Source organism: Fusarium poae, chromosome 1, assembly GCF_019609905.1.
Source record: "Fusarium poae strain DAOMC 252244 chromosome 1, whole genome shotgun sequence".
NCBI lineage: Eukaryota > Fungi > Ascomycota > Sordariomycetes > Hypocreales > Nectriaceae > Fusarium > Fusarium poae.
In genome coordinates, this window is record NC_058399.1 from 10785986 (window position 1) to 10809803 (window position 23818).

Sequence of the window (23818 nt, forward strand, 5' to 3'; positions counted from 1 at the left end):
ACTGATAACATCATCACTTCACATACGACACCAAGACACAGGTTCAACGCATCAGGGTATCATTAAGCTTCCTCTATCTGGCAAAGGTTGTCTACAACTGCACCGGTGTCACTACACGCCTGCGCAGTACTAAATCTTCCATTCCATGCAAAGGCTCATGCATCGCTCTATCAACAACTGCGGGACAAAGTAGGTTGGTTGTGGGAGTATCGACATTCACAACAATCATCCCCATCATAAAAGGGCCAGACAAGAAATCTAGTTTAACAATCCAGGTCAATAGGTTTATACACGACCACGTCGGATTGTTATCGTAGAGGCTGCATCGTAAAAAGATGCGAGTTCAAAAGGTTGCACCAAAGGAGATACATCTTATGTGAACTTGGTGTGAATAATGTCGGGATTCTCATGCCAGTCATCGATGCTCACCCACATCTGTTCCAAGTTAGTAAGCTGACATAAAGGGTTACAACTGCTTCACTGACCTTTCGGAAAGTACTCAATCCAGCAAGAATGCTGCCTCCGATCCAGGTCGAGTACTTTCTCTCTGGCGGCGCAAAGATCTTGATTCTCATATCCTTGACTGCCAATTTTTGCAGTTCCGTCAAGAGACGGTCACCAAAGCCCTTTGTCAGCGTGCTTCCTCCAGAGAGAACGATGTTGCTGTAAAGCGATTTTCGCAGATCCAGATCTGTCCGGTTGATAGCATCGACAACAATTTGGTGAACACCAGGGTATTCAAGACCGATAATTTCAGGGTCAAAGAGGATCTCAGGAGCTCGGAAACGTTCTGCGCCAATCTTCAATCTGTTAGTCTGTTCGTGCAATGAATCGAGAGCGAGGTGTGTCTCACCTTGAGCTTATAACCGTCTGGGAGAACGTATTCGGCAACCTTGCTGTCGTTGGGCTTCACACCAACCCAATCTCTCTCTTCTTTTCGTGGGTCATGAGCAACGTACGAAACGCTCTCCTTGATCAACCTCACAACCTCCTTCTCGGCGCTCGTGTGAAAGACGTATCCACTCTTCCGTAGCAGCGTCTGTAGGTACTCCGTCACGTCTCGGCCTGCTACATCGATTCGGCGAATACTGCTTGGCATGGCGAAACCTTCGTACACAGGCACGGCATGAGAAACACCATCACCTGAATCGAGAACGATACCGGTTGTTCGACCACTGGCGTATAGTGATAGCACAGCTTGGATGGATGTGTGGAGTGCGGGGACGTTGAACGTCTCAAAGAGGATCTGGGCCGCCGTGTCGCGATTGCTTCGTGGGTTCAGAGGCGGTTCCGTCAACAGGACTGGGTGCTATAAGGTGTCAACACAGCCGAGGATACGGCATTGTTTGGTAACAAACCTCTTCACTGAGAGTCTTTAACCCCTCTCCGTAAACATACTCCCAAATTCTCTCCATATCGTCCCAATCGGTGACAATGCCGTGCTCGAGGGGATACCGAATCTTGAGTAATCCTCGCAATTCCGAAGCTGCCTTTTGTCCTATGAACACCTCACCCTCGAGAGCACCCGCAAGAACTCTCAAATGTTTTGGTCGACCAACCCACGATGGGAAGAAACACTTTGGTAGATCGTCGCCTGCGAAACCGGCTCGAATGGTGCCAGATCCATTGTCGAGGACTATAGGCGCATTGTGAAGAGAGTCGGCCATGGTTGTGTAGGTTTCAAATTGGCCGCCTAAGTGTCGTCTTTGTTGCTGTGATAAATCGTCCCAACTTCCTTGCAGCTAGCTACCATATGGGTCCCCAATTCGGAGCTTCTCGATGGAGGTAGTTTAAGCTTACAGCTGATCACAACCGCAAGGCTTGACGTATTAATTAGTAGACCAGCAATTCCTCGACGCGTGCGTAGCTCGTCGTATCCATAAACCGTCGTCACGAAAAGAGTCGAGAGGTGGTCGGTATTGTCCAAGGTATTTGTTTGTTGTACCCCTGCCCTGCTATCCAACAAAGCCGCGCCCGCCAATCCAATCTGCTACCGCTACCTTCAGGAGGCGCCCCCGTGGCAGATGTATCACGTGATGTCAAAAGGCCCTTTACACCTCAGGCAGGTGCACTTTAAGTGCTTCGCGTTAAGGTCGCGTCTCTTTGATAGTGAATCGCGTCACAGACGTGCATTCATTATTACCCAGGCAACTCCAACCTCAGAAGAGCTTTCGGCGATACCAAAGACGAACTGCAAACTCCAATTTAGCCTTTACTGATACCCTTATTTATCCTACCACTTGGTTTGAACTCGGTTCTTTCGCTGGACGACGTTATTCATACTTATTTCATTGCGCATGGTTCCAGAATTGCTTCATCTTAGCCGCCGACATGGTCAAGGCCAATGCTAATGCAGCACCAGCTGCCACAGCACCTGGCGTGTACAGCGCAGTATATAGTGGAGTAAGCTTTTCCATTAACCCAAACTGAGGAATTCATTGGAAGAGATTCTTTTGCCAGATTGGGGAGAAGAATCCATGTTACAGCGTCGCATGTTGCCGTCGGAACTTTCTTCTAATGCAGCAACCCTCATTGCTACTGGGATTTCGCATTCAAGCTAACAAACACCGCCTTAGATACCTGTATACGAATTTCAGTTCGGTGCCGAGCTCAAAGAGCATGTTATGCGAAGAAGGTCAGACAATTGGATCAATGCGACACACATCCTCAAGGCGGCTGGATTCGACAAACCAGCTCGAACCAGAATTCTCGAACGAGATGTGCAGAAAGACGTCCATGAAAAAATCCAAGGTGGCTATGGGAAATACCAAGGTCAGTGATATTTTCAGATATGCAATTGCTTCTCTAACACTGGCATACAGGAACATGGATACCGCTCGAGAGCGGACAAGCATTAGCAGAGCGACATAGTGTCATTGACCGATTGCGACCGATTTTCGAATACACTCAAGGCGCAGAGAGTCCTCCTCCGGCCCCCAGGCATGCTAGTAAACCCAAAGGGCCAAAATCTCGACCTCCGCTGCCGAAATGGAACAGTACGTCAAACTCGAACAGGAGTATGGCACTGAAGCTGACCCCCTTTAGATCCGCCTCCTCCACCTCCTGCTCCAGCGCCCGTGATTCAAGAAGATGGAGATACCCTGATGGGTGACGAAGATACCCCTGATAATCTCACGGTCGCATCTGCATCCTACATGGCCGAAGACGAACGATTCGAGATACCTCAAGCGCCGGGCACGGGCCGAAAACGCAGAAGAGACGATAACAACCTCCAAGATCTTACCGAGCAGCAACATGCCCTATACGGTGACGAGCTCCTCGACTACTTCCTCCTCAGTAAAACAGACCAGCCAGCAGTGAAGCCTGACCCTCCGGCAAACTTTCAGCCTAACTGGCCTATTGATGCAGAGGATCATACAGCGCTTCACTGGGCATCAGCTATGGGCGATCTGGATGTCGTCAAGCAGCTGAAGCGATTTAATGCATCTTCTACAGTCAAGAACATCCGAGGCGAAACACCATTTATGCATTCCGTGAACTTCACTAACTGTTACGAGAAACAGAGTTTTCCTATGGTTATGAAAGAACTATTCGAGACATTCGACGCTCGTGACAACGTGGGTTGTACAGTAATTCACCACGCAGCCGTGATGAAGAACGGTAGGGTCTTCAACTCGTCGTGCTCGAGATATTACCTGGACAACATCCTGAACAAACTACAGGAAACGTTGGAACCCAGCGCATTTCAGCAATTACTGGATATCCAGGATAACGAAGGAAATACGGCATTGCATCTCGCGGCGCAACGAAATGCTAGGAAATGTATCCGAGCACTGTTGGGGCGCAACGCTTCATCAGATCTTGCGAATCATGAGGGCATAAGGGCAGAGGATCTGATCATGGATCTGAACGCAACTAAGAAGGACCGTGGACCACAAAGATCATCATCACCTTTTGCCCCTGAGTCTCAACGACATGCGTCATTTAAGGATGCGCTTATCGAGAAGGCCAATAGACAATCACCAGTTGTTTTCCAGTCAGCGGCAGCAAACACAGTCCAGTCGCGGATCTCGCCCCTTATCATGGAGAAGTTCCAAGATCTAGCCAAGAGCTACGAGGACGAATTTCGTGAGAAGGATATAGCAGAATCTGAGGCAAAACGACTACTGTCCAACACTCAACAAGAGCTGACCGCTGTGCGACAAAGTATCACAGATGTTGAGGGTCAACTGGAGCCAGAAGAAGCAGCATCCAAACAGGCGACTGAAGCCAATTTGGCCAAGCATCAGGTTCTGTCACTGATAACACACCAGAACCGCCTGCATGTCCAAAGGGCAGTGGACAGCGAACTTAGCCGCGTCAACGGCGAGGGCGGTGGGCAAGAAGAGTCATATGACAAGAGACTGCGCCTCGCGCGGGAGCTCAGCTCGTTGCTTGCGGAGCAGCGCAAGGCCGAGGCAGAATACGTCGAGGCGTTGAGCATGGTGGGCACAGGGGACAAGATTGAGAAATACAAAAAGCTGCTCAACAGGTGCCTCGACCCCAAGGAGGCTGAGAGTCTGGACACGAATCTCGACAGCCTGATCGAGATGATGGAGGAAGAGCGGGATGAAAACGGCATGGTTGGCGCTATGGACCCTGAGCCAATGGAACTATCGGTTGGCATATAATTAACATCATTGGCCTACTCTTTATGGAGTCGGCTACTATAATCCTTTTTTTTTCCTCTTTTGTTTTGACGAGGTCAGATATTATAGTTATATCCAATTCTGGTGAGAGGCGTGCCAAGTTACAAAGTTTCTCAATATTCTATCTATGCTTGGCTATATCATTTTTCTACGTTGGAAAGGGCGCTGGGTGTATGCAATGTAAACGATAGATTAAACGCAAGCAAAATTGTTGCCAACGAAATACACTCAAACGTTGGCTCAAAAACTAGCGCCTCCCCCGGACTGTCGGTCAGTGAAATGGGACACCAGCCACCAGGTTACACTTCCAAGGCAATGCTATCACTGAAAGCACTACCGAGACTGGGCTTGACGCTAAGGCCTGCGAATGAGTGAAAAATCCATATTGTCGGGACCGAAGTAGTTGAGACCTTCAAGCTTTGAAGATAGCGCCAAGGCTTGTCATGTCAGCCAGCCGCATGCTGTTGTGCCTTACTGAACTCGACTGTGAACAAGACGCCATAGTGACATTGCGGCTGAAACCTAATGCCTAGGAGCGGCAATTCGTCTACGGCACTGCTCAAAGAGGCTTGGTCATGTGCAAACGATAATGTCCCTAGTCGGCCGAAAAACTTGGACAGTGATAAAACTTCCTCGAATCAGTGTATAGCATGCGCAAATAGATCCAAACAGGCGCAAATGGGGTCACCCACAGACAACATTGAAGCCAACCTCTACGCTTAGTGGGCGGCGAGGTGAGAATTTCCTCGGCGATAACTATCATTGTCGATTGCGCCATCTAGGCCTATCGTCGATGGTGATGGTCACCAGATGACAGCAACGATAGCGCGTTCGGCAGGAGAAGTGAAAAGAGTTGGGCATGCTTTGGAACACAGCAGCACAAGGCTCATCTTACACATCTGGGCTTCAAAGCAACATTCTGACATCCTCCGGGAACACTATAGGTTGGGAGACAAATTGCCGAGGTTGGAAGGCGTGGTGCCTCTAAGACAGCACCGCAAAACTGTGCATTAAGATAACTGGCTCTGGTATATGGTGTTCGACCACCATTTGTGGGGTTTATCTTTGTTGCTTCACAGGGTTGCTCTTCCTGTCCCACTGTCGAAAAGGTTGATGACAAGGAACAAGGATCTTAGATCAACTTTGCTTTCTTATGAGCAAGGGATCTGGCTACTGTCGCTGACCGCATGAGTCCTAATCATGTGAGTAACGCCCTTTTATTCTGTAAGCTGGAAACTGGCCAAGCAAGTTTCCACATTGCTTTAATGCGTGGTCGGAATAAGCATGAACACTGGGTGTGGCCTTGGGATCGCAGCCAGAACTTTCGTCCCCCTGCCACCCCTGCCAGGAGACGGCTAGATCTGTATTGAGATCGAGCGGTAAGATAAATCAGCCCGTTGATTACGCATAGTGGGACATATAACATGTCTGGTGGAGTAAAAATTGTTCAAGGTCGTAAATGTCCGTGGTTGCCAAGCCATGGATGACTCGGATATCATTGTGATACTTGACTTTCTTGAAATGGAAACGAGTGCGAGAAATGCACTGAGCGGTGGCAAGAAGCGTCGTGGACAATGGGGCCGAGCGAACCGTTATGTCGAGTTGGTTCAATCTCCGTGATGTCCTTCTGCGTTGCCAGTCAGCCGCGTATAAGTCATGGCCTTGTCAGCAAGCCTACGTCGAAACACGAGGCTGGAGTTGGCTTACTACCCCTCAAGAGGCAGCTCCGTACGACAACGGTGGATGCGAATCGCCCAAGAAACAAGGAAGAATAATACAATGTCGTGTTATACCCTTGAACGCATTGTTCTGATTCGAAGGAGTCCTAGATCGGTTCGGTTAGCCCTGCTGCGATTTGCAAGAGTTTTTCTCTATCCGTAGCTTGTTCTCCGACTTGCCAAACGACTGGCTGGAGTTCGATGTAACCTTTGACAAGGACGAGGGTCAGGATGGTGGGGACAAACTCGTAAGGCTGAACAGGGTAGAGTGCTATTTTCGAGCACTGACAAATTGAGTGGCAGAGTGGCTAGTCCATGTTGGTCTGAATGAACAGGGGCAGAAGGGCGGCGGAGTTTGCAAAATGTCAAAACGCAGACATGGATGTACTATTACGGAATCTCAAATTCCGGACAACCCAAGTTGCCCAACAAGCACTATTTCTCGTAAAGGTATTTGCCGAGACTGGGACTATGAGAAGTAACTTGACCATTGCACATTACTCGCAATCGACTGGTACGGCGTGAACTGTATCAATGTTGTCAGGGAATGCTGTTGGGAACGGGATGGATACAACCAACGACCGCCACCTTGGTATTCACAACGCAAACTAGTCCTGTACAAGGCAACAGGCAATTCGTATTGTTTCGTTTTTTATTGTTGGCCCTTATCGAATGGTCAGCGACAGTTTCTTGAATGGAGAAAGAATGGAGAAGGTCCAATGTAGACGCTATTCTGCTGAGCGCAAATCTGAAGATCGTTACTTGTTGCGTGTCATGGCCAAGGAAGCAAGATGTCATCCCCGGCTGAAAGCTAGCCACAGATATTAGGCCTTCCAGTGGGCAGCCGAAAAGTTGACATTTTAAGTCTTGGAGAACAAAAATAAATAGCCTAAGAAGTATAGGCTAAGGAGCATAAACTGACCTGCTAATTTCGTCCTTATGGTTCCAGCGGCCAACTTTTCTGATACCACCCCGAGGCGCCTTTATTCTGTTGTTTTTTCCCTTTCTTTCTGAATGCTGTCTTTTAGAAGTGGGCCAGAATGACATGGCAAGCACACCCCAATGCTGTATTGACCCTCAAGAGGCTTTTTTTGACCTGATGCGTGAGTCTCTGAGACAGAGATTGCGTTGCATGAGGCGCAGCGCTGCATCCATGACAAGCCGAAGCGACGCCCCAGTCTGCCTTCTAGAAGGCGAGTAGCCTTGACAGTTGGCACCCTTTTTAAATCCTTGAGCGGCTAGATACTCGATGATGGTCCGACATCTTGCGGACTCGATCCAACATAGCTTGGAATGACTGACAACTGATTCACTCGCAGTTTTATTGACGGCAAACTCGTCTTGGGTTTGTTTTTGGCAAAGCCCAGACCATATCGTGTTGGTAGTCGGTCCAGCTGGACAAGGTTACCGCCGACGCTGATCTTTGGGCTGTGATTCGCTACCGAAACGCTGGAGAAGGCCTAAAACGCCAGCAGGGGAAAAGCGAGACATTGGGGACCCAGACTCGGCAGCATGTCGCAGTTGCATCGACCGACCTGAACCACGCGTGTTTGTGGCTTATTGGATATGAAGGGGCTAAAGACTTGATGATCCAATATTAGCAGATATTCTGATGTGACTTGGACTGAACTTCCGAGCTTGGCTATAGTAGAGAAGAACCAACCACAAACTTGGTGATGCAATATGACGATACCAGTGTATAAGAAGAATACTGTGGCGTAGGCTATAGTATCATTGTATTAACCATGCAATTGCGATTACTTGTTTATTGCTCACATAGAGTAACCGAAACCTTACATAACCCACAAAACCTTCCTTCAACCTAGAACCCACAAAATCACCTAACCGACCCTTTCTAAGCAGCTTAACCCTGTACGCCGATTTCTTCAGCTTCAACTTATAGTCTTAGACTATAGTAAGCTCAGTCAATATAGTGACCTACTGTTCAATAGCTATATTTACAGACTAACCTGGCCTAATATCTTAGTTTATCCTACTAGGCCTTATATACCTTACTATTTAGCTTCTGCAGAAATAGCTTCTCTATTAGGTTTAGGTCCTTATTACTATCTAAGATAGCTTTAAAAGCCTTTAGCAGCTATTCTTCTCTTATAAGCTAAATTATATATATAGTAATAAATTTAGGAGGTCTATATAAAAGAAAAAGGCTATAGCTAAAGAGGGCTACCTTAACCCTCTAGTTATTAATTAATTAGTCTAAAGTATCTATAATAATTTTAGCTTAATCCTTAATAAAGATAAGTAACTTAATTTTTAGGGCCTTAATAGCTTTCTTAATATCCTCCTCTATTAGTTTAAACTAAGAAGAGTATTAACTATATTACTCCTATAGGCCTAGTCTAATAACTATATTAGTATAGCTATAGTTAGTTAATTATAGGGATTAAGATAATAAGCTAGGTAAATTAACTAATAATACTTAGTCTTTTATATTTAAGTTTAAGGGGTTTAAAAGTGGTCTTATCTTTATATTAAAGGAAAGATAAGTAGGTTGTATAGCAGTGCTTTTATATTTATGTGAGATTAAGGTTACTCTAAGAGCCCTATTTCTCGTGATGAAGCTGCATCTATCGATTTTACATTAGACTTCGAGGGATACCTATATCAATTAACCATGCAATGCCAGACCGAGTGATGGACAGTAGTTTACTGGTCTGTAAGTAAACAAGATCTGAGTGGCCTTGTTAGTGGGTAGCAGAAATATTAGCCTCCCAAGTCTTAGGGTAGAAAAATAAATGATCTAAAACCCATAGTCTAAAGCGCATAAACTGACCTACTAATTTCGTCTCTTATGCTTCTCGAGGCCTCGATCTGCACGATGTGGATATGCATGTCAAGTTTCAGGCGCCCCTTGCAAGCCCGACACCGAGAGGGGGAAGGTGGCCCCTCCTAGGCCCCCTCCTTCCTTTTACACATCCAATCACGTGTCTCATAAATGCCAGTTTCAGCTGCCTCTGTTCTTTCCAGCGTCACAATCAAGACTTGATCATCAATATCGCTTGGATGTCAATAATACTTTTGCTCCAGAATAAATCCTTCCTCATCAATGACATGCTGTCTCATGCCGCATTCTCCCGTCCCGTGTTGCATTATGCGGCAGGCATCGAGACCTGCGTGGCATCCACAGCTTACCGGCCACCAACATATCCGCAATGAATCCTTTTAATACACATCGATCATTATACTCGGCAAGCATGATCGAGTCAACAAGGATCACTTCATTAAATCCGCTAAGGCGAACCGGACCCCTCCAGGGAAAAGCCACCCGTCAAATGACGCAGACTTCCAGAATTGCCCAGACATATTTCCTAGACCCTCCCAGAGTCGGGAATTTCGGGTTGCGCTAAACCCAGGTACATGTACTTTTCACTTGTTCAGACTAACAAAAGTCCTTGACAAGAAGAGTAACTACTATAGCTCTGCCGCGTATAGTATACTACAACTTCCACACCGAATGCAGAGACAAATTGAATGACATGCTGCCCCGCCTTTGACGTTCTTGTGGTGCTCTCGCAATACTCTGGCTGGCTGCAGTACCCGACACACAAAGAACGCTTGTTTATTCCACGGACAAGTATGATACTTTATGCGCTGAACACTGACTTTCTGGCAGGGTGTCTGTTGACCAAGAGGCGGACGCATATTCCTCAAGACCGTTACAATACGGATATGACAACTTGATCTAAGGTTGCACTGAGCGGCTCATGCAGGGACATAGTCGACGCCATTACACGTTGTTTACGGAAATGCAGCACACCGCTCAAGCCGAAGATACAGATCCTAGAGCCTATTCTAGAAACTTTATCTCAGTGCCAACAAATCCGTCGATCTTTTTACGGCGGTGCGTGTCAGACAAGGCCGATCTTCGTTGCCTTAGATCTTGAGAAAACCGTTCGATACATGCAGAAGCATTCATTTTCTACAGACTTGCCAGCACCCATGCCATTAACGCAGCCTTGTCTAACCCAAAGGGATGCAGGCGCGACGTCGTCCCATCCACTTGACCAATAGTCTCTAAATTAATCCCCTGTCTGGAACAAGCTCGTGACAAGGGTCCGCCTCTGGCCCATGGCGTTGCTTCAATAGGGCTCACCTCAGCTGAAATGTTCATTTTAGCCCATTTTCTGGCGTCACTCTATCGCCAAACTGACCAGAAATTAGGCTTGGTCAAGGGAATAATCTGCAGGGCCCGCGCTTTGGGGCCCCAAAACAGATTGCAGTGCGATCGTGGGGCAATGGCCAAGGGGACGCCCGGCTCGCCCAGGCGACTTTTTCTCCTTTGACGCCTTCGTTGGAAGTCGCGGGCTGAAAACAGGGATTGCAATCTTGTGCATTGCAGCAAACTACTCTTGTAATACGCCCGAGGGGTACGGTGCGACCTTGAAATTCTTCGCTGTGATCCCCATTCGATGACTACATGGCAACTGCAACGTGAGGGTCGGCGACTCGAGCACACGATTCATTGAGTTCCCTGTACAGCTCTGGTGAGACAATTCAGCCCAACTCGGCTTCCAGTGTCACTGCAATCTCATGGCCTCCTTTAGGATCTCGTTCCCTGTATCTAATTCATGTTTCATCTGGACCCCAGTCAGTCTTCATTTCACCACAGCAAGTTGTGGCAGCGTTCAACAAACAGCCTGCCACGCCAGTAAGTCTTGACCAGACTTCATCAGCAATGACTTCTCGATAATCAAGGCTACCCGGACAAAAGCCATTCCTCTTCTACCAGTACCTTGTCAAATCCTAGTGGCACTCTAGAACTTAGAACTCCACTTATGGCAACCACCCCTACGAGTTAAACGTCGTCAAATGTTGTACCCACGTCCCGGGGCCGAAGCCACAGCTAGTCTCGATTAGTAGCCCTTTTGAAAGAGGCTGTCTGAAGCATTTCTTTCCGCTCCTTTGCCAAAGGAAACCCATGTTCGCTTTCTAATTATCCCTAGCCCAGACTCCTGTAGGAGCAGGGTGTGGGTGAGTATGGGTGTCCAACTATCCTTCTGTATTTGGCCTGATTGTCATCAAGTGATGCGCTTAGCTTGGCTTGCTGCTTTGATCGTCTTTGGTCGTTTCCATGCCATCAGTTCATGGGCAAATGTCGTATATAACTCTGCGTCCCTGACCAGATAACATATTCAGGTAGAGGGTATTGCTTCCGTACTTTGGTCTTTTCGTTTCTACCACGCAATACCAGTAATAGAGCCTCGACTTAGGCTTTTCATTCTCTGTCGCAACCCCAGCACTACATTGACGACCCTGATAGCTCGCTCTACCAACCATTTTCGTATTGTCGGGAGATCATCTGACAAGATTCTGCTGATCCAAATCGGCTGTACCGGCTCCAGTGAATACTTTGCGCGAGTTTCGTGGTGGACAAGATTTCGTGATCACCAAGGCTCTTTAAGGCGCACAACGCTTACTCACGCGCGCCGCTTGTCATCAAACGAAACTCGTTTCGTCTTACTGAGCAAGCGCCCTTAACCGCGGTGCTGGGGGGATCACCTTGGATCAAGAGAGTCCGAGGCCACCAAACAACCCTGTCTGTTAGCCCAGCCTTCTTGTCGACACTGTCTACTCCGCCCTACCAAACCAGACGAGGATTGTCATCGCAACGGGCAAGCATACCCCCAGGAAGTCACAGTCTGACCGCAGGAGTAGAGTGACCTTGAGAGCAGCCCCGCCAAGTCACCGGCGGCGCCAAAATTAAGTTTCCGCGAACATATCGATCAATCACTAACTTAAACGGCGCAACATGCCCGTAACTAATCAAGGTGTAACACAACTTACACCTGACACCACCTCGACGTCGTCTGCTACCGGCAACTACTTGAATAAGTCGTCTCCCTCTCTGCAGACTCTTCAAGCTGGTCTAGCTCTCTTTGCTGTTGCTGTGATTGCACGGTTTTGCGTTTTACAACTGTACTTATGGTTGCGACAAATGCGCGGCTTGGATCAACAGAACCTTCCTGCTAGATCTATCATCTCGTCTTTCTCACAGCCTCGACGACTATTGCAGTCGCGGCCTATCTGGACAATGGATGAGAAGGACACCACACCACTGGGGCATCGGGGAGATATCGATGTGGAAAGTGGCCTACAAGTCAGCTCTGCAGAGAAGAACTTGGTCATCAACCCCAACTGGCAAAGTGCAGACAATGCCATGTCCAAACACATCATATCGCGACCACCTCCGGCACCACCTTTGACTCCTCCTGAGTTGAGCACGGCTGTTTTTACTTTTGAAGGTCGTGCCCGACCTGGTGACGATAGTTTCATCCATCAGCCAAACCCTGATTACATGTCTTCAACTGCAGACGCTGTCCTTCCCCCTAGCGCAGGAACAGCCTCAGTCACCCGTCGGCGCTCATACAACAAAACTCTTCCTATCGGAGTCCCCGTTTCCCAATCACAAGACATATCAGATGCTGCCGATCTCGTCTTGTCGCCCAGCTCCTATCCATCTGCCAGTCCGTTTTTACCACCGGCTCCACCAAACGCAGGAACCACGGAGATCGGCGTCCAGGGCGAGATCATTGGTGTTCTTGATACCGAGGGTGCCGGCTGGACGAGACATACACGTGTGTACGGGGGCGGAGTCTGCCTTGCTTGTGCAGCCTCGGGCGGGAATCACGGTGGTGGTTTCTACGGAGCAACTGTCCGGCCAGAGGAAATGCGATGACAGGTTTAACAGTTTCGGAACGACCATGGTGTACCACTGTCAGTTGATATCTGACTGGATATGATTGGCACTTATGGTCCGGCATAGGGATCCATGTGTAACGACCGTTTACGACTTGATATTAGAGGTGGATGTGGTCCTACGACCGCGCTTCTGGGGCAAAATTTCTTCTTGTCTTACTTTAACGGCATGTGTACCTTTTGGTTTTGGGCGCAGTGCATTATCTCATTCTGTCTGTCTTGTTGGTTGGAAATCTGTTTGATGCATTTTTAGTGTAATATGTCCCTCAAGGACTCGTCTACTTTGTTTGTTACTAGGACAGGGACTCACTCTTGGCTGTGGGGATATGTTCCACAAGTCATTCCTGTCAATGATTAGATTTTGTATTGATGATACTATGACCAAGCTCCTCCGTTACAAACGTACTGTATCACATTGTGCCACCATTCAGTAACATCCTCTCTCATCCCCGATACTAGTCCTTCAGCATCAGCTTGCTCAGCCCCACATGATATACCAAGGGTCTATCCTTGAACTATCACCAAAGTGCTTCCAGCCAGACCATTGTAATCAAGTTGCGGATACTTTCTCGGCTACTTACGAGTAAGCCGTCTCAATGCAATATCACGAGTTTCAAGTAATGAAGCTATGAGTATTCCGCTCTCGTCAGCCTTACAGAGAGGAGCCTGGCCCCAAAGTCATCCCCTTGCAAGTGCTTATCGTAGGACTAAGCCGCGTATATGACCCAGAAGAAACAAGTCCGAAGTCCGAAAGCGCTCGCCGCATTCAGAAACAAATCCAGGAGATCCTTCCAAAGGGCTGCAGCTATGAAACGAGAAAGCGAGCTCGCGCGTCATGCAGGTCAAGTCATATCGACCAACGACTTATACGCCTTTTACCGATTTTAGTCGATTATACGTGTGTAGGCTTACCGGGCACCATGATCGGCGATGTGAGCCGAAGTTTCTTGGCTTGCCTGCCTAACCTATGATACTCCGCAAGGACAGGCCTTGTAAGCTCTCTCTCCCTCTCTCTCTTTCTCTATCTCCTCTCCGTTTCAAGCAGGAGCGGTAACGGCGCTTCTTTGTCTGTGGGACGGGGAATTTAAACATCTTACGTGAGATGAGAAGGAATACATACTCATCAGGGATCTTGTGCGGTGAGCGGGTGATCACGGACGTGTGTGCTGGATGGGAGACAAGAAGGAGGGGAGCATGTGCTTCATGACGAGAGACGGGTTTCGTGTAGGGCTGATGGTGGATGTTGAACGGGGATAATACTCATGGAAGGATTCGTGAACTAGACAGGAAGGGGAAATAGGATCAGATGAAAGGTAACCTAGTGTTTGCTCAAGTTTCCCAACAGTCAGAAACCAGAACCACATTTTGCTCATCATTTTTTTTTTGCGGCCCATTATAAGACCATGTCGTTATTTCCGTGCCTCTGAAGTACAACGAAAGAAAAGTATAACTGACCAGGTCATAAAGGGACTTTGGTTCAATGCATGACGCATCCCTACGCGCATTTCAAAGTTGTTGATTCGAGAACACTATATCATGGCGCTCTGTATTTGAAGTTGGCTGCAGATGTTAACTTCAAGAGGGATGCCAATGGCTTTTTTCCTCGAAAGTTGATGCCTCTTTCGGATGCTTCTAGCTTGAGCTTCTGCGTATTTAATGTGAGTGGTAGGGTTCTACCTTGAGCATATGTCACTTGCAGTTTGCAGCTGCCCATACCTGCTTTTCGACGGTTTTCCTGTTTACAAACAGTGTTTGATTGGGTTAGTGTCTTCTGGAACGTGGATACTTGCGTGTGATATATTGAGGCCATCTTTGGCATTGTCTGTATCTTGCTAGGAGGGCTCACAGGGTTTCGGGCATGACTTCATCAGCAACTATGTCAAGCCACGTGGAGATGAACAGGTACAAAGAACTGGTGGGTAGGTACTTTGAGTTGAGATCATCCTATATGGGGTCTTGTTATAATTCCTTTGGACCAATGCTTGCTGGCCTAGAGGTTGATGAATGAGTGAACTTGTACGCTTTAGTATATATGTATGGACAATCAGAGAGCTAGTTTCAGGATAGCATGGACTGCTTACCAATTATCCTCGGAGTTAAGAGGATGGCCTGTTTTACCAGCAGATGTGCACTCTGAAGAATACCATTGATAACTACCTGACCAGATAGAACAAGGCGACTGACTGTGAGGGTCTTGCGAAAGCCTGCAATAACATAGCTTCATTCTACAGAGACAGGACACAAAAGATCTTCTGTTGACTGCCTGTAACAACCGCTCAAGATAGATATCCTGGGTATATAACACAATCAAGTCTTGACGCAAAAGTGACCCTTCTTCAACACATCACTCCTCCCCTCCTCAACACAGCCCAACCAACACCAAGGCAGCAAAAGAAAAGGTCAATGTGAAAATGTCAAAAAGATGCAAAAAGAGAATCTGGAGGGCAATTGGGATTGCTCCCGCCAGGGCTTGAACCTGAGACCTTCGCATCACTGAATATTCAGATTGAAGTATTAGTACGACGCTCTAACCAACTGAGCTACGGAAGCCGTCCAGATTTATTTGTTAAAGAACAGTGTTAGAATTTGCGTACTTGAACTACAGATCAAAGATAAGCAGAGAAAAAACGACGTGATAATTGTACAAGCTCCAGACTCCAAAGGATGCACGATCAAAGAAAAGAGGCTGGAATATTGGGAAAATACCTGGCGAGAACAAAGTCCAAGTGGAACATAGTCTGCTATAAGGCCCAGCTACAGGCATGATTAGATGGCACAAAATGAATATCAAGAGATCACCAGATAGACATGGAGCAAGCTTGTTGTGGCTTTCAAATTGTGATTGTGCCATTGTAAACTATCTATGAATCTGTCTACCCTTTTACCAGTCCGACGAATCTGCGACCAGCAGCAGACAGACAGTAAGACATGCCATAACGAATGCAACGAAAGCAAATGTCAAATTTGCCGAAACACTATTCCCGCAGGAACGCCGGCCGTAAACCACATCAGGGGCTAGCTCACTACCTCACAGAGGTTTTCAGGCCAGAGTTGTTCCCCGGTGATGCTTCTCATCCTCATTGGTATAAAGATTCCTCATCAACCCCCAAGTAACCCATTCGTCCATCTAGGCTGAGACAAGATTATCCCCGGGCGATTCCCCCCAATGTCATGACGAAGTAGAAAAGTCTAAATGAGAGACTGTGAAGCGAATTATAAACTTCTGTAATAGTAAAAGTTCGCAAAAGACAAAGAAAAACGTGTTTCATCCACTCCCATGTGGATGGCAACAAGACTCCTGTAGTGATCAGAAAAAGACTAAACGACAACCATGAAAAATGCAGTCCAATCCGAGCAGTCATGTGTACAGAATGAAAAGTCCGAGCGCGTAAATCGTGACAGTAAGAACGGTTTCAAGCTAAAGCATCGCCTTTAAGCAGAAGGAGTGCTCTTGGTGAAAACCCGCCTGTGTGCCTTGCGCTGGTTGTCCGAATCTTGTGCCTTGGCAGCTCGCAGAGCGCCGTTCTTAAACACATCAGCGAAAGAGTTGCTCTCACTCTCGCCGTTGGAACTGACACTCTCAATGCTGTCGACACTCTTGCGCGTCTTCTGGCGTGAGCTGGGACGGTCAGAGCCGATAGCACCCCAGCTTCCACTGGCAGATGTGCGTGAGCTAGGGCATTCCATGTCACCTGCGAGGCTGCCGGATCCGCTGCGGCCAGAGTCAGACTCGTTATCAGTAATAGGAGTTGATGACTCCTCAGCAGTCTCGGAAACTGGGCTCATGCTACCACAAGAGCTGCCAGTGCCCTTACGACGCTCTAGACCGGCACGGACGAGGTTGGAGACAGCAGAACGACGAGTGCGGGCGGAAAAGTTCTTGCTTCCCTCATACTTCGAGGTGGGCTTCTGCTTGAGCTCGTCAAGAGAAGGAGGACCACGAGGTTGGCGAATAGGATGCTCTCCAGCACGAGCCTGACCAGGTCCATATCCACCAGTCATGGGGGTCATGGGGAAAGTGGAGGTCTTGGGACCAGCAGACCTAGGAGCAGCGTCGGACGACATGGCAGCAGCGATAGCGCTGTTAACGGGAGCCAGAGAAGAGACCTTCTTATGACCACGGCGGAAGGCATTGGCTGAGGGAGGAGGAAGAGGAGTCACCTCCACAGGAGACTCGTACCGCTTGGGTGGTGAGTTGCTGCGGAAAGAGAAGGGCTGTGATTCAGCAGGAGGCGAAACCTGCACCGAGGGTGTGCTCTGGTGGTGTTGCTGGAGATGTTGCTGAAACCCACTGAAACCGGGGGTGGAGGGCTGCTCGTTGTAAAGCTGTGCGGCTTGGACCTGCTGTTGCTGCTGGTGGGTAGGGATGAAGTACTCGTTGGTCATGGGGTTGAAGTAGTAGATCTGCTGCTGCTGCTGTTGCTGAGCTTGCTGTTGCTGCTGTTGGCTTAGGGCAGCGCGGAGCTGGATCTGCTGTTGCATATTTTGTAGTTGCTGCTGCTGCTCGTACAGGGCATGCTGCTGTTGAATGAGCTGAGGGTTGCTGAGGTTGAGTTGTCGGAACTGCTGGGTCGCATTCTGCACGCTCAAGAGCTGCTGTTGGAGATGCTGCTGCTGCTGAGCCAGGTAGAGATTGGTAGCCACAAGCTGATTGTACAAGCTTGGGTCCTGCTCTTCCAAGAGCTCAGGAGGCGACAGGATCTGATCAACAGTGTACTGCTGACCTACCGACTGGTTGTAGTTGTTTTGAGAACCGTACTGGGGGTAAGCCGTCTTAGGAGCGTTGTAAGTCTTGTCCTGGCCCATGCCATAGGCATTTCCAGCCATGGAGTTCCGGGCGTACTGCTGCTGAGGGCCAGTCGTAGGAGACTGAGGGCCGAACGAAGCAGCAGTAGCGGACTTGGGGGCGGTCCTAAGACCAGCGAGAAGGTGGGAGCGGCTAGTGCGAGGGGTGGGAACACCAGAGTCCCTGTCCTTGGGTTGGCTATTGACATCAACCGCGAGAGGCTTGGGGTTTTGGCTGCCGCGTCGAGCAGCTAGGCCGCCAGTGGGCATGGCGAGGCCGTTGGGAGCGAAACCGTTGGAAGACATTTTGAGCAAGACCGCCTGTGTCTGTTGCTCAAAGCGGGAATTGTAGATCTAAGATTTGATCGATAAAGAAAAGACAGAGAACGTGGTTCGACTAGGTCTTGCGTGCAAGGAAGTAGTCGGTTGGATTAGAAAATATGGATTGCTGAAATCAAGCCGAACAAATTATACGGGTATACCGATGAAATCGACAGAGTTGGGAATTCCGGTTGGTAATCGATACAGAATGTATGCCGATTGAAGATGTTGCGTTGAGAGAGACCAAAATACGCAAATCCAAGAAGCTGCAAGTTTCGAGTGACGAGTGAAAAGTCGAGAGAAAGACAAATGACAAGTTTAAAGCTTGTCAAATATTAAAGTCCAGCGTATTCGATGGAGCAAACAGGTGAACGAAGGGCGACGCAAAGTGCGATCGACGAGAAGTCGTTGAGCAAGGTCAAAAGTAGACCGTGGTCAGGTGACAATGTGTACCGGAACCTCGTGAATGGGTTGATAAATTCACGCTCAAGCGGCGAGTCGAGTGATCAACACGACTTGGGTGCGCGAGCTCCAGCTGGCTTATCTCTCCGAGACAGTTTGAGTGAGACAACGTCGTCGAAACGATGCCTATCCAGATGTGAATGATCCAGGTATTACCTTCTATCGTAGCCTCCTCTTGAATTTTTTTCGGCTGGAATTTTGGAGTCTTTTTCGATTATTCTGTGAGTGGAAAGTCTGTTTTGCAGTCTTGGTTTGATGAAGATGACGGAAGAAGTGTCGAGATTAAGCTGTGTTGATGGGTATCCGTATACCGAAGGTGGAATAGGCGATAAGGCAAGAATCGACGAAAGAATAATACAGAGATTAAAATGGGTTTGCAGGGTATCACCAGTAGATGCGCCTTCCAGAACCTCAAATGGGATTTGATCTTTGTTCCTTCACAAATTTCCGATTGTCGTGCGTTGGCTTTTTTTTGTGGTGCGAAAGCGGGCAAGCGGGTGGGCGAGCGAGAGCGAATGCGTGCGGCGAAATGGAGTAAGTGTTTTTTTGGTTGGGCAGAGTTGAATCTTGATTCGCAGACGCGGACGCGGGGGAATAATTCTCGAGAGGAGCTTTGCAAATGCGAGGCGAGGCGGTGCAACCGAGGCGACGCAGGAAAGAGAGGAGGATGGAAGAGGAGAGAGATGAAAGAAGGAAGGGCGCAAAATAGTGGGCGAAGGGGAGGAAGGAGGAAAAAAAGGAAGTGGTGGAGTTTAAGTCTAGAAGAGAGGACGGAAGGTAGGAGTGGAGGACGAAGAAGGCGCGAGAGCAAGTGTCAAATGGAAAGCACGAACCGAACGAGCAGGAGCAGGTGTGGGAAAGGAAATGTGGGAACGGCTTGGCGGGCGGGTGTGCTGGGGAAAATCAGACAGGGCAGTGGCTTGAGTGCAGCCAGGCTAACATTCAAATTAGCAGCAGGAAGGAACGGAGGCGATGCTTGACCGGTCGACACGAAACTCAGTGGTTCTGATACTGTACAGTGGCACGATTATACCGTCGAACATACAGTATGTCCCTACTCACGCTTACTGTAGCCAGGCCTGTCCGGTACCTTCTTCCCACATCCCACCGCCTTAAGCGTTCGTTTCAAAGGCTCTCTGATTCAGAGCTTCTGAATGGGCAGACAACATACAGTGCATCACAGCAGATTAAGGGCTATCTGGACCAGTGAAAATGCGTGCCAGCCTTTTGGAGCCTTATTTAGATCCAGTACGACGCCCATTTCCACATCGACTCATACCCTCCTCCCCCTTTGCCTCCTAATATGAAGAAAGCAATAATAATATGAAAGAAACGCCCGACATGTAAGGATCCAGCTGGACGGATGGAATGAGAATACGACAGGGCTACTACACATGGGCACGTTCACTTGCTGATGGTCAACGCGCTATCAAGAAGCCCAGTTACCACTAAAACGGACAAGGGGACGCTTCTTTGGGCTGGTACCGACAGTGCCTGAACACAGTACGAGATCGAGCTAACTTTGATCACCTCATTTATGCCTGGGGAACATGGATTTCTTTCATGGTAAGGGCTCGGCTGGTGTTGAATCCATGTTTGCGGGCACTGACTCACCAGAAGACTTAATTGATGACGAAGTTGACCCCATTAAACATTCGCTTACAAGATACGAACAGGGAGATGCGTGTTTACTATTAGGGTACGATAAAGCAAAGAGACGAGTACGCGCACACAAAATAAAAAAGGAGCCCATTCGAATACGATACGAATTTTAAACCTCGAGTTGTCAAAATGAACTGAAAGAAAGTTGGAGGCGATGTCTCCTCTCGTGGACCGGTGGCCAATAGTGTCTCGAAATATCACCTGAAGATACTAACTTGGTCGCGCAGTAGCTTCTGCCCAAGATAGCGCGCGTGACAGTCCAGTAAGGACCTCCTTTCAGTGGGTAGCGAATGGCCAGCTCACCAACTCTCACTGCTCTGCTGTCCGGCCGGCCGAGCTACAGAAGGAAAGGCAAGAGAGAGAAAAAGACGCCCCCTGGAGCTTACATGCAAGCGACAGGGATCCTAAATGGGTTCATCATCTCCAATCAGAGACGCTTGCGGGCGCCGCGACCGACATGAGGCAGCCCTCCAAGGGGTTAGAAACCAGGGGGCACAGTCTCGAGGCGGTGTTTTGGCGTCTGATGCCGCCAATCACACGAGACCTTTCAGGGGATTGAAGCATCGGATGTGATGGGAAAGGTGAATCCTTGTCTGTTTTTGTAACGGCCTGATCGGCGTTCATTTTTCTGCAAGTGAGTTTTGGTTTCTTTGTGTGTGCTGTGCCTCTTCTTTGTTAAAGGTGGTGTTGGTTAAGCTTGTATTTAATGTGTTGCTATATCTGGAAGACCATGTTCAAAGAGAGCGTGACACGTTGATATAGGATTCGTGAATTGTCATTACCTAGCTCACAGAGTACAGGCATCACACTGACCCCATAAACGAAACAACTGTGATGGTAGCGACTCTAGCGAGACATCGGAGATGACAACAGTCACCGACGAGGCATTTCTCTTATTTACGGATCATTTATTGTAGATAACTTGAACGAATGGACCGAGTATCGACAACATGTCAGCAAAATCAAGGATGAGTGCCAGTCGCAATTAACTGATCCTAGTGAAAAACGACGATAGTTGCGCAACGGCCTTGGCCTGTCAATGTCAATGTCAATGTCAAATTCGAACCCTGTCACGGATCGCCCGCTGTGGGCTACGTCCATGCAAAGCATGTCTGTGGTTGCTTTTTTGTCGTCATGGCCGAGGCTCATCAATCTGTTACTCTGTTCCTTGACGCTGTCCTCAGCTTTTTGCCCAGATTCATACAATACAACATTGTATATCTACTACTCTGTTCAACAACATCGGGGTCACCGCTAGCTTTGCCGTTAACAGAGACGGATCTCCAGCTGCACAAGACAGTTATTGGCAATAGCTAGTCTTAGTTAAATACAGGGTCCTCTAAGTGGAGGGAACGGAGCTACCGCCATCCCGTCTTTTTGGTTCAAAACTGAGCTGCTGTTGAGTTACAGCCGTGTAGCATAATATTTGCTCCTTGTTTGAACTTGAGCTCAACTTTGTTCGGCATCGGCAGCTTTCTTTTTCATGCTTCACAAGGGCCCCTTGTCGGGACTACTCGATTCGTATTCTTTCCCCACGTTGAATGTTTCATCGCCGCGGGCCTCCTTGTCCGTTTTTTCCCATTTCAGTTCATCGGTCTTTAACCCTGCCCTGTTCTGTCCAGATCATCATTTAGGGAGCATGAGGATTCCCAACACGACACGTGCCGAGTGAAAAGTAACGCGCTCTACCTATTTCTCAGGCGAACCGACCTCGGTCCCTTGTATTACTGCCTAAATAGTTAGTAGTTATCTGCTGGGCAGGTAGTCAGAGTACTAAATTAGAAATCTTCATCTTTCTGACCGGCAAGTACGTGTTCTTTTTTATTATGAGTAATTCGGTGGCTTGTTATTCTTCTCCATTATTCTGTTCTAGTAAGCTGCAGCTCTTAGGAGAACAAGACGTGGCGTAGCTTTTTGGAATGAGCTTTGATAGATTTGCATCGTGGACCCTTGTAATGGAAGCCATTGAGAAACGAAACACTACTACGGATACAAGTACCTACTACTACCGTAGCCACCAAACCAAGTTGACAAGCGAGGGTTGTCCTGCAGGTACATGCAACAGTACTACAACCACACGCACAAAGAAAGTTTTTACTAAAATCAGTGTCATCTTTGTTTAATTTCGGACCTCTGAGCCCTAAGGACCGTCTGTACACTAATAAATAAAGCTTGTAGATAGTACCGGAGAGCTTTACGAGACATGAGCAAGACCCCAAGAGTGCACTAAGCTCAGGTTATTATAAGTTGCCGCTCCGTTCCTTGACACTAACCGTGTTTTAATATCAGAGACATGTCTTGCCCCCCCTCGTTCCACTTGGCGAGTGTGTGCACGGAAGATATCTGACTATCAAAGGAATGGGAATATCGTGTTGGTCGTGTATCATGTCGGAGTACAAATCCAATGTCTCTTTGTGGCACGTAAGTTTTGTGTATACTGCATATGTATCAAAGTTAGAAATTCCATGCACCTGTTCTATTGGGCGCCTGTATAGAGAGAACCAACACTGTATAACATCTCTTTGTTCTCGTCAACTCCCTAGTGCTGCATGCCCTGAAACCTACAGGTACTCTCGGACCTTATTGCGGTGAAGAGTAGAGTTTCTTTCCTTGCAGCCAAACGGACGCGTTTAGCACGACCAATATTATCAGTTATCAGCCGCCTCTTACGCGCATCACAACGGCGTAGCATCATCAACAGCCAATAATTGATCAACTCACTGTGCAGTCGCTTGCAGATGTGCAACCATCATATTAGAAGATACGGCGCTTACCAGAGAGCTTCTGTTTGCTGTTTTCTATTAGCGCCATGAGATCTGCGTGCAGCCGAACGGTCTAGAGCTGTTCTCGTGATTCGATTGTCTTAGACTTGCAGCCGCCGTCGCGGTTACGCCAGGATCATGAACAGATGATGAGCCATTGATTCGACAAATTGGTTTAGAATGTGACTTGGCAATTGATGATCAACATATGAAAAATGTAACCAAAAGGTAAACTCTTGCCTGAATTCAGTTTTGACTGCATTTGTTGACAAACATCATTTTGCCCCCAAAGTTACCCTACATCCGCCACCAACTTTGGTCCTATCAATTATGTTCCAACCCACCCACCAAAAAGCTATTCACCACTCACTGGCCCAACTTGATACTTGCTTGGTATATCTAAATGGCAAAAAGACGAATCGGAAGGCAATTGGGATTGCTCCCGCCAGGGCTTGAACCTGAGACCTTCGCATCACTGAATATTCAGATTGAAGTATTAGTACGACGCTCTAACCAACTGAGCTACGGAAGCCAGCCGATTCGATAACTTAACGGGTAGCGGAATGAATCCATGAATCTGCCAGTCCCCCAAGGAACCATGCATCGTGAAGCCTGAAACTCTTCAGTCAGACCGTAGAACAAACAGGGGCTCGAGATGTCCAAGCGTGATGTTTCGACATTTCGTATTTAAGATGTGGAAAATCTCTTAGTAATCGGATGTCCATCTACCGAGGCAGATGTG

At 48.1% G+C, this 23818-nt stretch overlaps 4 protein-coding genes and 2 non-coding genes across 6 annotated transcripts; 2 read left to right on the forward strand and 4 right to left on the reverse strand.

Moving 5' to 3' along the window:
* Positions 1-372: 372 nt before the first annotated feature.
* On the reverse strand, positions 373-1667 carry RO4 (Actin-like protein; the record flags this gene model as incomplete). The annotated part of the gene is made up of 4 exons (XM_044848064.1): positions 373-435; positions 486-800; positions 854-1309; positions 1359-1667. 4 exons carry the CDS (start codon positions 1665-1667, stop codon positions 373-375), a joined length of 1143 nt encoding a protein of 380 aa, XP_044713980.1.
* A 664-nt stretch (positions 1668-2331) lies between these two features.
* On the forward strand, positions 2332-4631 carry FPOAC1_003500 (uncharacterized protein; the record flags this gene model as incomplete). Its single annotated transcript, XM_044848065.1, has 4 exons — positions 2332-2403; positions 2577-2772; positions 2823-2996; positions 3046-4631. 4 exons carry the CDS (start codon positions 2332-2334, stop codon positions 4629-4631), a joined length of 2028 nt encoding a protein of 675 aa, XP_044713981.1.
* Positions 4632-12137: 7506 nt separating this feature from the next.
* Positions 12138-13064, forward strand: FPOAC1_003501 (uncharacterized protein; the record flags this gene model as incomplete). Its single annotated transcript, XM_044848066.1, has 1 exon — positions 12138-13064. The coding sequence occupies one exon, from the start codon at positions 12138-12140 to the stop codon at positions 13062-13064; it is 927 nt and encodes a 308-aa protein (XP_044713982.1).
* Positions 13065-15539: 2475 nt separating this feature from the next.
* Positions 15540-15634, reverse strand: FPOAC1_003502. The gene has a single exon. It is a non-coding gene; the product is annotated as a tRNA-Ile (tRNA).
* Positions 15635-16516: 882 nt separating this feature from the next.
* Positions 16517-18175, reverse strand: FPOAC1_003503 (uncharacterized protein; the record flags this gene model as incomplete). The annotated part of the gene is made up of 1 exon (XM_044848067.1): positions 16517-18175. One exon carries the CDS (start codon positions 18173-18175, stop codon positions 16517-16519), a length of 1659 nt encoding a protein of 552 aa, XP_044713983.1.
* A 5338-nt stretch (positions 18176-23513) lies between these two features.
* Positions 23514-23608, reverse strand: FPOAC1_003504. The gene has a single exon. It is a non-coding gene; the product is annotated as a tRNA-Ile (tRNA).
* Positions 23609-23818: the final 210 nt, after the last annotated feature.